This window comes from Nomascus leucogenys, chromosome 22a (assembly GCF_006542625.1).
Source record: "Nomascus leucogenys isolate Asia chromosome 22a, Asia_NLE_v1, whole genome shotgun sequence".
In the NCBI taxonomy this organism is placed as follows: domain Eukaryota; kingdom Metazoa; phylum Chordata; class Mammalia; order Primates; family Hylobatidae; genus Nomascus; species Nomascus leucogenys.
Genome location: NC_044402.1, coordinates 97063548 through 97077680, shown reverse-complemented (window position 1 = coordinate 97077680; position 14133 = coordinate 97063548). Strand labels below are relative to the sequence as shown.

The 14133-nt window shown below is 35.6% G+C and overlaps 1 protein-coding gene across 1 annotated transcript in view; it reads left to right on the top strand.

Moving 5' to 3' along the window:
• The window catches only part of GTF3C3 (general transcription factor IIIC subunit 3), a 36962-nt gene extending 23271 nt beyond the window's left edge, over positions 1-13691 (top strand). Inside the window, exons 11-18 of the mRNA XM_030803007.1 lie at positions 694-896; positions 1214-1315; positions 2063-2198; positions 4173-4410; positions 5375-5565; positions 7279-7403; positions 11237-11389; positions 13267-13691. Coding sequence (XP_030658867.1) covers positions 694-896; positions 1214-1315; positions 2063-2198; positions 4173-4410; positions 5375-5565; positions 7279-7403; positions 11237-11389; positions 13267-13389 — 1271 coding nt within the window. The 3' untranslated portion in view covers positions 13390-13691. The remainder of the gene's footprint in view (positions 1-693; positions 897-1213; positions 1316-2062; positions 2199-4172; positions 4411-5374; positions 5566-7278; positions 7404-11236; positions 11390-13266) is intronic.
• Positions 13692-14133: the final 442 nt, after the last annotated feature.

Sequence of the window (14133 nt, the reverse complement as noted above, 5' to 3'; positions counted from 1 at the left end):
GGGATCACAAAACTTGGGAGCCTGGCAGGTAATAAAGATGAGTGAAGTGAGAGAGAATACTAGGGAGAGGTGGAAACTGAGGAGCCCTTTCTAAAGGGCACTTTCTCTGCATGGACTGATGTGTCATGTGGGAATGGGGCACCCACTGTGGCCAAATACAGAACTTTCAAAAGAATCCAGTACCCTGGATTTTATTAAAATCCTAATTTTAAGAAATGTAGGATGTTAGTAGTTTTTAAAACCACTGTGGGCTAATAAAACATACCTGTGGGTTACACTGGTCTGCCGATTGTGTGCTCTGGTTTATATATGTGAAGATATTTACTGCAGTATTATTTATTAGAGTAAAAATTTTGAAAGCAACCTAAATGGCAAATAATATAATTACATAATCAATTTGATTATGTAACCATTCAAAATGCCAATGAAGACAGTGTTTAAAATGTAATGCTCAATGAATAAAGCAGAACCCTAAATTATGTGTATATGCTGATTACTCCTTAGCAATTTAAATTTATTAGAGAGATCAATTGATTAATAGAGATTAGGGATAGTTTTAAAGTACTAGAAGTACGTATTCATTTCTTGTTATAATTTTTTATATTGCTATATTTCTTTTAAAATGGAAGAGTAATTTTGGCCAGTTTACAAATCTGTAGTTCGTACTTATGCTTTATTTTAACATCATCTTAGAATGTTTAAAGGCCTTAGGCTATATGGAGCGAGCTGCTGAAAGCTATGGCAAGGTGGTTGATCTGGCCCCACTGCATTTGGATGCAAGGATATCACTTTCTACCCTTCAGCAGCAGCTGGGCCAGCCTGAGAAAGCTCTGGAAGCTCTGGAACCAATGTATGATCCAGATACTTTAGCACAGGATGCAAATGCTGCACAGCAGGTGGGCCATGTCACATAGAGGGAAGTTTTTCTTGGTACATTATATTTTAGAACTTTCTTCTCCATTAAGGATGTCTCTATAGCTTATATCCAAAATTTTATTTTAGTGTATTCAAGTTTTTGAAAAATGATTTTAAGTATTGGGTTTCAGCCACTTATTACAAATTATAGTTTTTAAAATATTGGCTCTTAATTATTGTGAAGGACCATAAAGCAAATGTTATTAAAGTTTGGTTTTTAAAAATGTTTCTATGCAAATAAAACAATTTGTAGAAAAGGAATCTTGTTAGGCTCATCATCATGTGCTTATTTGTTTAGGAACTGAAGTTATTGCTTCATCGTTCTACTCTGTTGTTTTCACAAGGCAAAATGTATGGTTACGTGGATACCTTACTTACTATGTTAGCCATGCTTTTAAAGGTGGGTAATGATCTTTATGTTAGCCTTGTTGACTTTTTAAATGTTTAGTATTTCATTTAAACATAGATTATACTACTTTATAATTGTTTTACTTCATGAAACTCAAACTTTTTAAAACGAAAGATAAAAACAAAAAAGCTAGAGATTATTGGTATATGACTGAACGTTCTTGACAGTAGCTTAAGTGAAAATCTTCCCTAGTACATATTTAGAAAAGTGAGCACCATAGTCTATCAGATATTGGCCCTGTGGACAGTACTATGTGCCAAAATTACTCACTTTGCAAAAGTATTTTCCAGATGTAATATTCTGAGTCCAGCTTATTTGCAGGGAGGTAGCTCTGTGGGTGTATCTCTGGGGATGTGTGTGTATGCATGTTATAATGTTAATGTGAATTGCCTTTTTTCTTTCTGAGGTGAGGAATGTGACCCAAAATTCCTTTGGTAAGAGAAAAATAAGTCAGTTCATTCTAATTTTAGTTTTTTAATGTAGTAATTTGGTTTCCTTTTTTCTTACTAAGGGAGCTTTCAGTCTTGTGGCACCTGTGACCCATAGGTTTTCTTTAAAAAATTGTTTAGAGCTGGGTATGGTGGCATGTGCCTGTGGTCTCAGCTACTTGGGAGGCTAATGTGAGAGGATCACTTGAGCTTAGGAGTTCAAATCCAGCCTGAGCCAACATAACAAGACTTTGTCTCCAAACAAAACAGGTATTGTTTAAAGAATCTGAAATTTTCATCTTTATTTCAGGTAGCAATGAATCGAGCCCAAGTTTGTTTGATATCCAGTTCCAAGTCTGGAGAGAGGCATCTCTATCTTATTAAAGTATCAAGAGACAAAATATCAGACAGCAATGACCAAGAGTCAGCAAACTGTGATGCAAAAGGTAATCACGTCATTTGCATTATGTTATATAAAATTTGGCTGAATTGAAAAAGACTCATGAAGTAACACTGGACAGCAATCTAATTGAAAATATCCTTTTCAAATAAAATGAAATTTTCTAATCTAAATCTCTCATTCGATGTTAAAAAGGAAAGGCTAAATGTAAATACTTTAAATTTAAAAAATTAAAAGGAAAGCATCTGCTTGGATCTGTGAAAGAAGTAAAACAAAACTTTGACTTTTTAAAAAGAAAATATATTTTAAGAAATTTGTGAAGATTAGATGACAGTAGAATTTGTCCAGAGACTTCACTTATATGTATTCCATTCTCTATGAAATAATTTTTAACAAATGTAGCAATAGTCGTAGAAACTCCTTGAAAATAAGTTGCTGTGACCTAGTCTCAAGTAATATAACTTTAAAAGACGACAGCTTCTACCTCTGCAGCTTGTGTTTTTAACCATGTTTCCTTATGTTGTATTTTTCTCCCTGTGTGATCTGCCTGTTTTCTTTCAGTGATTCCTCACTGGAGGTCTATGGTTAGTTTTTCTTAGGCTCATAAGGTTTTGTTGTTTTGTTTTGTAAGTTTTATCATGGTGAGGATCACATTACACTGATGTACCAGGATAGGATGAACTAAGCCTTTTTGTGTTACATGCAACTTTTGTACTGTGATCTTTTCACTTTACATTTTCTCATAGACATTTTATCATCTTGCTCTGTTCTCTTCATAGTTATATTTAAGGAATGTGTAATATTCCATTGGATAGTGGTTCCATAATTTAATCATTTTCTTATTTTTTGGCATATGATCACTTTTGACAGTTTTCTTTTATAAGCAGTAATGTAGTAAGCATTTTCATACATACAGATTTGTCCATATTTTGATTGTTTAGGATAGATTCTCAGAAGGAAAATTATTGGAGGCAAAGACAGTAAAATTTTTTTATGGCTTTTGATATTCCTTAAGGGCTATAAAAGGAGGCTTTTTACGGAGAACTAAGGAAGAGAAGGAGGTTGTTAAAGAGACATTTTAAGGCAGAGAAAATTGAGATCAGAAAAAGATCAAGAACAACTTGAATCTCAGAGTATGAATTTGAAGTCTTTTGCTGAGCAAACATTTGAATGCCTGTATGTACGTAATCCTCTATCACTGGGGTCCCCAACCCCGGTGCCAGTCCGTGGCCTGCTAGGGACTGGGCCACACAGCAGGAGGTGAGCAGTGGGTGGGCAAGTGAACATTCCCACCTGAGCTTCCCCTCCTGTCAGATCAGCGGCAGTGTTAGATTCTCATAGGAGCGCAAACCCTATTGTAAACTGCCCATGCGAGGGATCTAGGTTGCACGCTCCTTATGAGAATTGAATGCCTGATGATCTGTCACTGTCTCCCATCACCCCCAGATGGTACTGTCTAGTTGCAAGAAAACAAGCTCAGGGCTCCCACTGATTCTACATTATGGTGAGTTGTACAATTATTTCATTATATATTACAACAATAATAATGGAAATAAAGTGCACAATAAATGTAATGTGCTTGAATTATCCTGAAACCATCCTTCTCAGCCCTGGTCCATGGAAAAATTGCCTTGCATGAAACTGGTCCTTGGTGCCAAAAAGGTTGGGGACCGCTTCTCTATGGGATTGCAGTCATAGAAAGTATACTTGTTCTACCCTGGAGGAGATATATCCTAGCTAGCATGGACAAATGCAGATGGAACTAGCTGGAACTTGTAGAGACCAAGTCCTAATCAGGTAGCCTGGGAACGCAGATTGTTAAACTGGCAGAGAAGAAGCAGATAGTATTGAAGGAGTGTAAGCAAGCAACTACCCCTTCTCATCTTTGTCTGGAGAGCATTGGCAACAATTTAGGCTCATGGTTATTAAACTTGTCTTAAAATTGATTATGTGAATTTTTCTAATACTGCTATTTCTGGAAATACAGTGTCCTAACTCGTTTTCATTGGTCTCATTTTAGCAATATTTGCTGTGCTCACAAGCGTCTTGACAAAGGATGACTGGTGGAATCTTCTGTTGAAGGCCATATACTCCTTATGTGACCTATTCCGATTTCAAGAGGCTGAGTTGCTTGTAGATTCCTCATTGGAATATTACTCATTTTATGATGACAGGCAAAAACGCAAAGAACTAGAATACTTTGGTCTGTCTGCTGCAATTCTGGACAAAAATTTCAGAAAGGCATACAACTATATCAGGTGACTTCCCAGTTATTTATTTTAATTAGATTCTTTAATAGAGTAAGTACATGCACTTTGATTTAGAAGCTACTTTACTTTTGGCTCTCCTATTAAACAATAAACTGGTTCATTGGTGATTCTCAGAGGCAGTATATAAGAAGGTGCACTCTAGGACCAGACTTTCTGGGTTCAAATCCCAGCCCTGATGCCTACTGGCTGCGTGACCTTAGGCTAGTTAGGTAATCTCTAGTGCCACAGTCTTCCCACTTATAAAAGGACATCATAATACTACCATCTCATAGGGTTATGATGAAGGTTAAAGGAGTTGTTATGCCTTTTTAACAATGCCTGGCAATTATTATTATTAGAGATAGAGTTTTGCTCCTGTTGCCCAGGCTGGAGTGCAATGACACAATCTCAGCTCACCGCAACCTCCGCCTCCCGGGTTCAAGCGATTCTCCTGCCTCAGCCTCCCAAGTAGCTGAGATTACAGGCGTGTGCCACCAGGCCCAGCTAATTTTGTATTTTTAGTAGAGACGGGGTTTCTCCATGTTGGTCAGGCTGGTCTCCAACTCCCGACCTCAGGTGCCTCAGCCTCCCAAAGTGCTGGGATTACAGGTGTGAGCCATGGTGCCCGGCCAATGCCTGGCAAATATTATGAGTGAGTTGTTATTCGGTACTGCAGCTATAGTGGGCAAGGAGAGAAAAAGTGAAACCTAAACCACTTGCTTCTGTTTTAGTTTAAAAGTTTTGTTGAAAGTAGAAATAAGATATAGAAACACTAACTTAAAGCAACATTTTCTGGGAAAAATCTTTCATTGCGTAGGAGAGTTTTGCTTTAAATAGATTGAAACTATCTGCTTTTCCTTGTTGGAGGGTGGTACATTTCAGTGCTGGTGGGACAGCACTGAAGGGTTTCATTTTTAGAAATCAGGAAGATTTTTACATTATTTTCTCCCTCACCCTCTTCCTGCAATTTTAGGATAATGGTAATGGAAAATGTCAATAAACCCCAGCTCTGGAACATTTTCAATCAAGTTACCATGCACTCCCAAGATGTACGACATCATCGCTTCTGTCTCCGTTTGATGCTGAAAAACCCAGAAAATCATGCCCTATGTGTCTTAAATGGACACAATGCATTTGTATCTGGTAGTTTTAAGCATGCTCTTGGTAAGTGTCCTGGCACGTGACTTTGTCAAGCATAAATAGTGTGGTGAAGAGCCTAGCCTCTGGATTGGAACTGTCTGGGTTAATTAGCAGCCCCACTGTGACAAATTATTCTACCTCCTCCTGCCTCAGTTTCTTGATCTCTAAAATGGAGATAATTGGACCTACTTTGTAGATTATTGTGAAAATTAAATGAGTCAATATAAAGAACTTAAAACAGTGCCTGGCACATATAGTAAGTGGATATAATAGCAAAAATGATAATTACTAATATTAATATTTGTTATTCTTATTAAGCTTTGGTTGTAAAAGGCTGATGTAGGTCTTATAAAATTCATTTTAAAGGTCAGCAATTCTCCCTGCTTAGGCCTATTTATTTTTAAAATGATTTTCATTAATTATGGATGCTTTTGCCACCTGATTTTAATTTGCCATAATGCAAAACATATTCAAGATTTGCTGAAAGTTTATTCCTTTAGGAGATAAATCTATATTAAGATTTATTTATGTGGTGCTTACTAATTCTAATTAAACTCAAGGAAACTTCATTAATCATTTATAATAAGGAATTTCTGTAATAAGGAATCAGAAGTAAACAAGTATTACTTGCAGAGTCTCCTTTAAAAAAAAAATTAAAGAAGAAGCAAACAGGTGGAAAAATACCTAACTAAATGTTTAAACTTAAAATTAGGCATGCATGTCTTACTACCTAAAAGCCGGTGTTCCCAGATTTACTTCTTATGAGTAAACTATGGTTTTTGGCTATTTAATACTTTCATGATTTCTTGTGTATGGCTTGTATTTTTATCATTGTTCATACAGTAACCTCAAACATCAGATGCGGAAACATTCCTCTTTTGTGTGTGCTTTGTGGAATTGTTTTATATTAAGAAAATATAAATAGTTTATTTTCCTATATTAGAAACTTTTACAGAAGGTTAAAATGATAGACAAATGGCAGTCTACCATCTTTGCTGCCTAAGAGAGTCTGTGGTGCCATTCCTTCCAAAATAGAAGCCAGAAGGAATAGAAATTTTTGTCTATATGTGATACATTGTATGTTATTCCTTTATGAGAAAAATTCTCTTGCTTAAATTCCCCTACTGCATATGATTAGGCTTTTGACAAGAGATGATTGTATATATGGAATACATGTAATTCGTAAAACTCCAAATTCTTATTCTGTCATTGGATACATTTAGCTTTCTCAGAAAAAACAAATAGTTGCTACATCTGGGAAAACAACACCTGTAGTCTAAAAAACAAAACAAAGCTTTCCTCTTCTCACTTCCATGATCCACCACATTTGAATTTATAAAACAGATCAATTGATTCTATAAAAATGTTCACCAAGACACACCTCCTCCATTCTTTTCAAAATAGATTTAAGGTCATAAAACAGATTTAATGATTGCAGCTTATAAATTGTTTATTTTGGAAGTATTACTTTACATGGAAATGTCTAGCTGTGCCTAGAAAAAGTTAATTTACTTCCTCATATGAATCTTCATGGTCAGCACACATTCATGGGGAACTTATTTTAATTATATTTTATACATTGTTTTAAAATTCAAATTAATAGGTCTCTGGTTGCTATTTAAGATAGAATGTCCACCTTATGTATGTTAAAATCAGTAATATTTGGCCTTAAAAGTGTTGAAGAAATAAAGAACTCTGTTCTTGTCACACCGTCTGACACCACTGCTTATTTTCCAGGACAGTATGTGCAAGCCTTTCGCACTCACCCTGATGAACCTCTCTATAGCCTCTGCATAGGCCTAACCTTTATTCATATGGCGTCTCAGAAGTATGTGTTACGGAGACATGCTCTTATTGTACAGGTAATTCACTCAAATTTCTCGTTACTTGATTTTATGTTTCTTAAAAATGAATATACTTAATACTTTTTTAAAAATCCTGCTTCAAAAGTAATACACAGTGCTCTCAGTACACGTCGGGGGTCCCCAACACTTAACCCCCGTGTTCAGCACTCAGTATATAATTATACTCATGATTAAGGCTTATTACAGCAATATAGTAAAGGTACACAGCCAGATCTTTAGGGACAAAGACACAGGCAGAATCTGGAGGAATGCACTGGCAGGCTTCCTTATAGTCTGGTCCTCAAGGTCTCTAGCCATCTTAGGTACTGAAGATTCAATTAAAGTAGTTGAAAAAAAAAATAATTACACAATAATATGATTGTGCCTGTTTCCTTACACCATCACCAACAAATTGTTCTTTTAAAATTTTCTTTGTGGTTCTTATAATTTGAAATTATGTTTCTTGTTGTCTACCTTAATAGCTTTTTTTTTTTTTTTTTTTTTTTGAGACAGAGTCTCGCTGTCCCCCAGGCTGGAGTGCAGTGGCACAATCTCAGCTCACTGCAGGCTCCGCCCCCCGGGGTTCACGCCATTCTCCTGCCTCAGCCTCCTGAGTAGCTGGGACTACAGGCGCCCGCCACCTCACCCTGCTAATTTTTTGTATTTTTAGTAGAGACGGGGTTTCACTGTGTTAGCCAGGATGGTCTCGATCTCCTGACTTCGTGATCTGCCCGCCTCAGCCTCCCAAAGTGCTGGGATTACAGGCGTGAGCCACTGCGCCCGGCCTAATAAATAGCTTGTCTCTTCTAATAAAAGTATAAAGTCCAGCAGATCAGAAATCTTTTCTGTCTTGTTCACTACTTTGCCTTCAGCATTTTCATTTCTGTGACTTCATTTTTGTATGTTTGTTGTTTCCAAAATATGATATGGTATAGACATGTCTTATTAAGTAGTAGGTGAGAAAAGAAAGAAAATGTTGACTTGAATGGAGTAGCAGGGTCTAGTAAGGGGCCGTTTGTTTCTTTTAAAGTAAAATGGTTAAAATAAAGCCTGCATTAAAATGGTGGTAACAGTTGAAACCAGGTATGGGTTCATTAAGGTGGTCTCTTTACTGTTGTATATTTGAAAATTTCTATAATAAATTTTTTTAAAATCCTGAAAAAAAACTTCTAAATTTTTCCTTTTTTATATTCTATCTATCTACCTTTTCCTCAAAGCTTCTTTTTCTTCCTTAATGGATACTATTTGCTGTATTAAGTAATGTAGGATCGTGTATAAATTAAACGTAGCACTCATTGTGTGCCAGGAACCGGGGATGTAGCAGTGAGTAAATACACAGGTGGAATTTCTTGCCCTCATAAAATTCTGGTAAAAATTGATAGGAAAATTTTATGGATTAACTCATTAAATGTGTAAAATATGTAGTTTTTGGGCTTGGTAGGACAAAAATTCATGTACTTCAAAGTAATATGGAAGCTAAATTTCAAATTACTTTTTTTTTTTTTTTTTTTTTTTTGAGATGGAGTCTTGCTCTGTCACCCAGGCTGGAGTGCAGTGGCAGGATCTCGGCTCACTGCAAGCTCCGCCTCCCGGGTTCACACCATTCTCCTCCCTCAGCCTCCCGAGTAGCTGGGACTACAGGCGCCTGCCACCATGCCCGGCTAATTTTTTGTATTTTTTTAGTAGAGATGGGGTTTCACCTGGTCTCGATCTCCTGACCTTGTGATCCACCTGCCTCGGCCTCCCAAAGTGCTGGGATTACAAGTGTGAGCCACCGCACCCAGCCTCAAATTACTTTTATAGTTAAATAGGTTTCAAATGGTTGGAGGTAGAGATGAAACAAGAGGTAATGAGTATATATGGAAGTTCATTGGACTAATCTCTTTTGTGTATGTTAAACATTTTCCATAAAAAAGTTTCTGAGAAGCAGGTTTTATTGTAAATAGCATCATTTCTGAAACTGTTTTAATTTCTCTTATTTTTCTTTCTTCCTGCTACAAGACTATGGTTAAGTTTTCTATTATACTACCTAAAAAAACACAATTTTTTATGGTTTATTATCTTTCTTACCTTTATATTGTATTAAAAGTAAAATCGTTAATGTTTCATTACTTCTACTTTTATTTAATATTGTATAGACGGTGAGTACATTGGGCCCTTTAGTGATTAATTTGATTTAAATGTTTGAAATGTAACATAATGTCAAAAGAACTCTTCTTTTCAATTTAAACTGTGTGTTTTTGGCCGGGCACAGTGGCTTACACCTGTAATCCCTGCATTTGGGGTGGCCGAGGCGGGTGGATCACTTGAGGTCAGGAGTTTGAGACCAGCCTGGCCAGCATGGTGAAACTTGGTCTTACTAAAAATACAAAAATGAGCCAGGTGTGGTGGCGTGTGCCTGTAATCCGAGCTACTCGAGAGGCTGAGGCAGGAGAGTCGCTTGAACCCAGGAGGTGGAGGTTGCAATGAGCTGAGATCACACCACTGCACTCCTGTGTGATAGAGCAAGACTCCATCTGGGAGAACAGAACAGAATAGAACAATAGAATTTGTTTTGCAGTTTTTAAATTTGATAATTCACAGTACCTATAAAGTGGCTACCCACATTGGCTAGTTTTTAAATCACTAATTATTATTTGAATAGTCTTTCAGATTATCCTCTTAAATTTGTTAAACATTTCTTAAAAGGCAGCAAGTAATTCCATTATTGTATTAGAGGACCTACAGGTTCATTTGCATTACAACAATTCATCTGAGATTACTATTCCTTTTTCCTCATATTTTTATCTTTAAATTTGTCTTGTCGTTTTTAACTATGAATACTTGATATTTCTTTGCAATGAACAGTCGAATAGTCTGCTAGTACTTAAGAGAGCTGTGTGTTTCAGTGGAATAGAGGTCATAGTCACACAAATAGGTTATTTTATTATGCAGAAAGTATGATTTGTGTACTGAACACAAGTATTACTACCCCAAAATGCATTCATTTAAAATAATTCATTTTTATTATTTACCTATTTATAAAGGAAAATTTGTGACCACTTATTATATAGCAGATCATCTAGAGAATAATTATTTTATATTCTATATTCATAAATTAGTTGATTTATTCTTAATTATCTGGTAATATATTTGATTACTTAATTAGGACTCTTGGACCTTTGCAATTTGTAATTTCAGTGAATGATAAAAGCTGAAGCTCTATTAAAAAGGAAAGTGAATATGGGAAGAGGTAAAGAAACAAGTTGCTTTTTGGCCTGTGTGACCCACAGGGAGCCAGCGTCATTGTAGCTGTGCTCTGAAATAGTTTCTCCATAATCTTTGAGTCAGAAGCTTTCAGGAGAAAAAAATTCAGTTTTTTGGGTTAAGAGGTTATCAAGGTCCTAAGAAGTAACTTATAAAAGGTAAAATTTACCCTAAAACGTTAAGTATACTTAAGTGAATTTGCTCCTGAGAGGAAACCTTTGTACATTATCATTATTTTATATCTTGCTCAATCTTTTAGGCATCAGTCTCACATCAAAAAGTTTATTGGCCTATAACAGCACAAGCCAACTTGAAATTATTTTTTAAAAGTTTTGTGTACTTGTAGATTATGAATCTCTGGTAGCTAGTTGTAACATTTGGCTCTGTTTTCTGTGAATATTTATCCCTAGCTAAAAAAAGTTCTTACATCTTCAGAAGAGCTATAATGTTGACACCTAACTACACTGTAATACTACACAGTAATAGGACACTAAGCAGATAGGTTTTTAAAAAATATTTGTATTTTCAGCACCTAGTAATACAGTGGTCTGGTACATGGTTGTCAAATCAGTGAAATATTGAATTATCTTTTTCTTTTTGGTTAGGGCTTTTCCTTTCTTAATCGATACCTCAGTTTACGTGGGCCCTGCCAGGAATCATTCTACAATTTGGGCCGTGGCCTTCATCAGTTGGGGCTGATTCATCTTGCAATCCACTATTATCAGAAGGCCCTGGAGCTCCCTCCACTTGTGGTAGAGGTATTGTGCATTTTTAAAACTGAGACACTTCATTTCATCTGTCTGTAGATAAGGGCAGTAGGCTAAGTCCAGCCAGTAAATTATAGCTTGTATATTAAAATGTGTTTTCTCTTATTCAGTACGTTTACGTAATTATGTTCAGGAACAGGTAGCACTTCGACATCTGAGCCTTATGACTTGACCAGCAACCATATGAACATATACGGCTTGTGGCTGTGAGCATTTTAGTTCCCAAGGTAGTTCCTGTGCTTCACAGACAGGAACTGGTAGACATAACGTCTGAATATTGAAGAATATTGTGACTGTTCCCAAGTGTAACTTACATGTTTCTTTATAAAGATGAAAGACCAGTATTAATGTAGTTTTTTTTAAGATAGGGTAAAGTGTTGACAATACTATGATGATCTGTGTTTAAATCCTGATTTTTATTTTAAATCCTGAAATATGTTAATTTTTAAATGTATTTTAACATAGCACTGTATTAGAAAAAAACTTTTAAAACTCATAATCCCTGTATTCCCTCACAATTGTTGTTGTTGTTGTTTTTGTTTTTTTTTTGAGACGGAGTCTTGCTCTGTGGCCCAGGCTGGAGTGCAGTGGCACAATCTCGGCTCACTGCAAGCTCCGCCTCCCAGGTTCACGCCATTCTCCTGCCTCAGCCTCCTGAGTAGCTGAGACTACAGGTGCCTGCCACCACGCCCAGCTAATTTTTTGTATTTTTAGTAGAGATGGGGTTTCACCATGTTAGCCAGGATGGTCTCGATCTTCTGACCTCGTGATCCACCTGCCTTGGCCTCCCAAAGTGCTGGGATTACAGGTGTGAGCCACTGCGCCCGGCACAATTGTTTTCTATTACTGTTCAAACAAATGAGTATATATTTTTATAGTGATGCTATTTTTATATATAAATTTACTATTTGAATATGTATTTAATATGTATCTATATATGTATTTCATACATATTTTATATTTATATATGCATATATATATAAATAGGTGTATATGCATATTCATATACACATGTATATATATTTTTATAGGTATAAAAACACTTGTTTACTCACACCATTTATTCATCTTTGCATTTAATACTATAGTCCTGTCAATATTACTGGAGGCAGTTTTCAAATATACCTAAGAGGTTGTTTATACAGTGTTATTTCATCAATATTGTTACATCCTGTTACTTGAGCTTTATAGGTATCATTTTTAATTGCTGCAGATTTTTTTTCAGTTGACCCAAAGTTTTTGTATTGGGGAAGATTAGAAACATAGGTCTTATCTGTTCCATTGAATTCATTGCTTTGTTATGTATGTGGGAAAAACTGTAATACCCTTGAGGTAATATCAGAGTCAATTTGTTGTATCCCTCCTAAACCTACACTTTCTATGCCTTTCCATGATAGCATAGGAATTGTTTTCCCATCTGGTCATTGGTGTTCATTTAATACTATGTTATTTTTACACAGAGAAGTTTTTTATGAAGTCATACCAATCTTTCCCTTTATAGTTGCTACTTTTGCTATCATAAAAAGGACCTTTCCTATCCAAGATTATATTATCCCATTGTATTTTCTTTTATGGTTTCTTTTTTGGTTTCTTTTTTAACTCTAAAATCCAAAATTCATCTGGCGTTTATTCTGCTGTAGCTTGTGGGTGAGACTTTAAATTACTGGCTAGACATTTAAAATATTTCATGATGCTGTTAACTGAGTCAGCATTGATCCAAGGTATATGCTTAGTTTTATAATTTTTTTTAAGTACATGAGCTTTAATAGCTTTTGAAAACTTACACTTATAAAACTATTAATTTGCCATAAAATTGTCCCAGTTGACAGTTGGAAATATTAAACATAAAGGTATCTTTTTCTCCCTAGGGTATAGAAGTTGACCAGTTAGACTTACGAAGAGATATTGCCTACAACTTGTCTCTCATTTATCAGAGCAGTGGGAATACCGGAATGGCTCAAAGGCTCTTGTATACCTATTGTTCTATATAAAGCACCGCAACTGAGAACGGAGCAATGGCAGCTGCTGTGTGAGGACCAGTATCTTCTGTCTCAGGGCTTATTATTATTTGTAACTCCAAAATAGAAATGACAATTTCAGAATTACCTAACAGTGTATTTATTTTTAATATGTGATAATGATCTTGTGGTATATATGCAAAATTATTCCTACAAAAATTTGTATATTGTTCTGTCATTTTCCTTTCACATTCTATAGTGAATTGTTCCCAGTGCTGAAATGGACATATAAGCCTTTGAGCTAGCTTGGAGTTGAATACACTATTTTTCACTCACACCATTTATTCATCTTTGTTATTTAATACTATAGCTCTGTCAATATCACATGAGGCAGTTTTTCAAATACATATAAACAGAGCTTGCTTATTATTAAAGGAAAGACAAAGTGGGACTCTTTATGATGTCATGACCATGATAACTAAGCACCTAAGAAAATTATTATTTAAAATAGTTATGTGGTATAACTAAATAACTAAGCACCTAAGAAAATTATTTAAAATAGTTATGTGGTAGGTAGAAAGACAAATAATTTAGTTTTTTACTTTTCACCTGCATGTATCTTAGCTCCCTAAACTGAAACATGGGAGGCTGGGCTTAATTCAAAATATATTGCTCCAAGGCAAATAAAAAAAATGCTTTATCTATATTTGTGGCTTTCTGATGAAAAAATGAGAAGAGCTTGTTCAATAACAGGACATGGTTTCCATTTCAAGATCA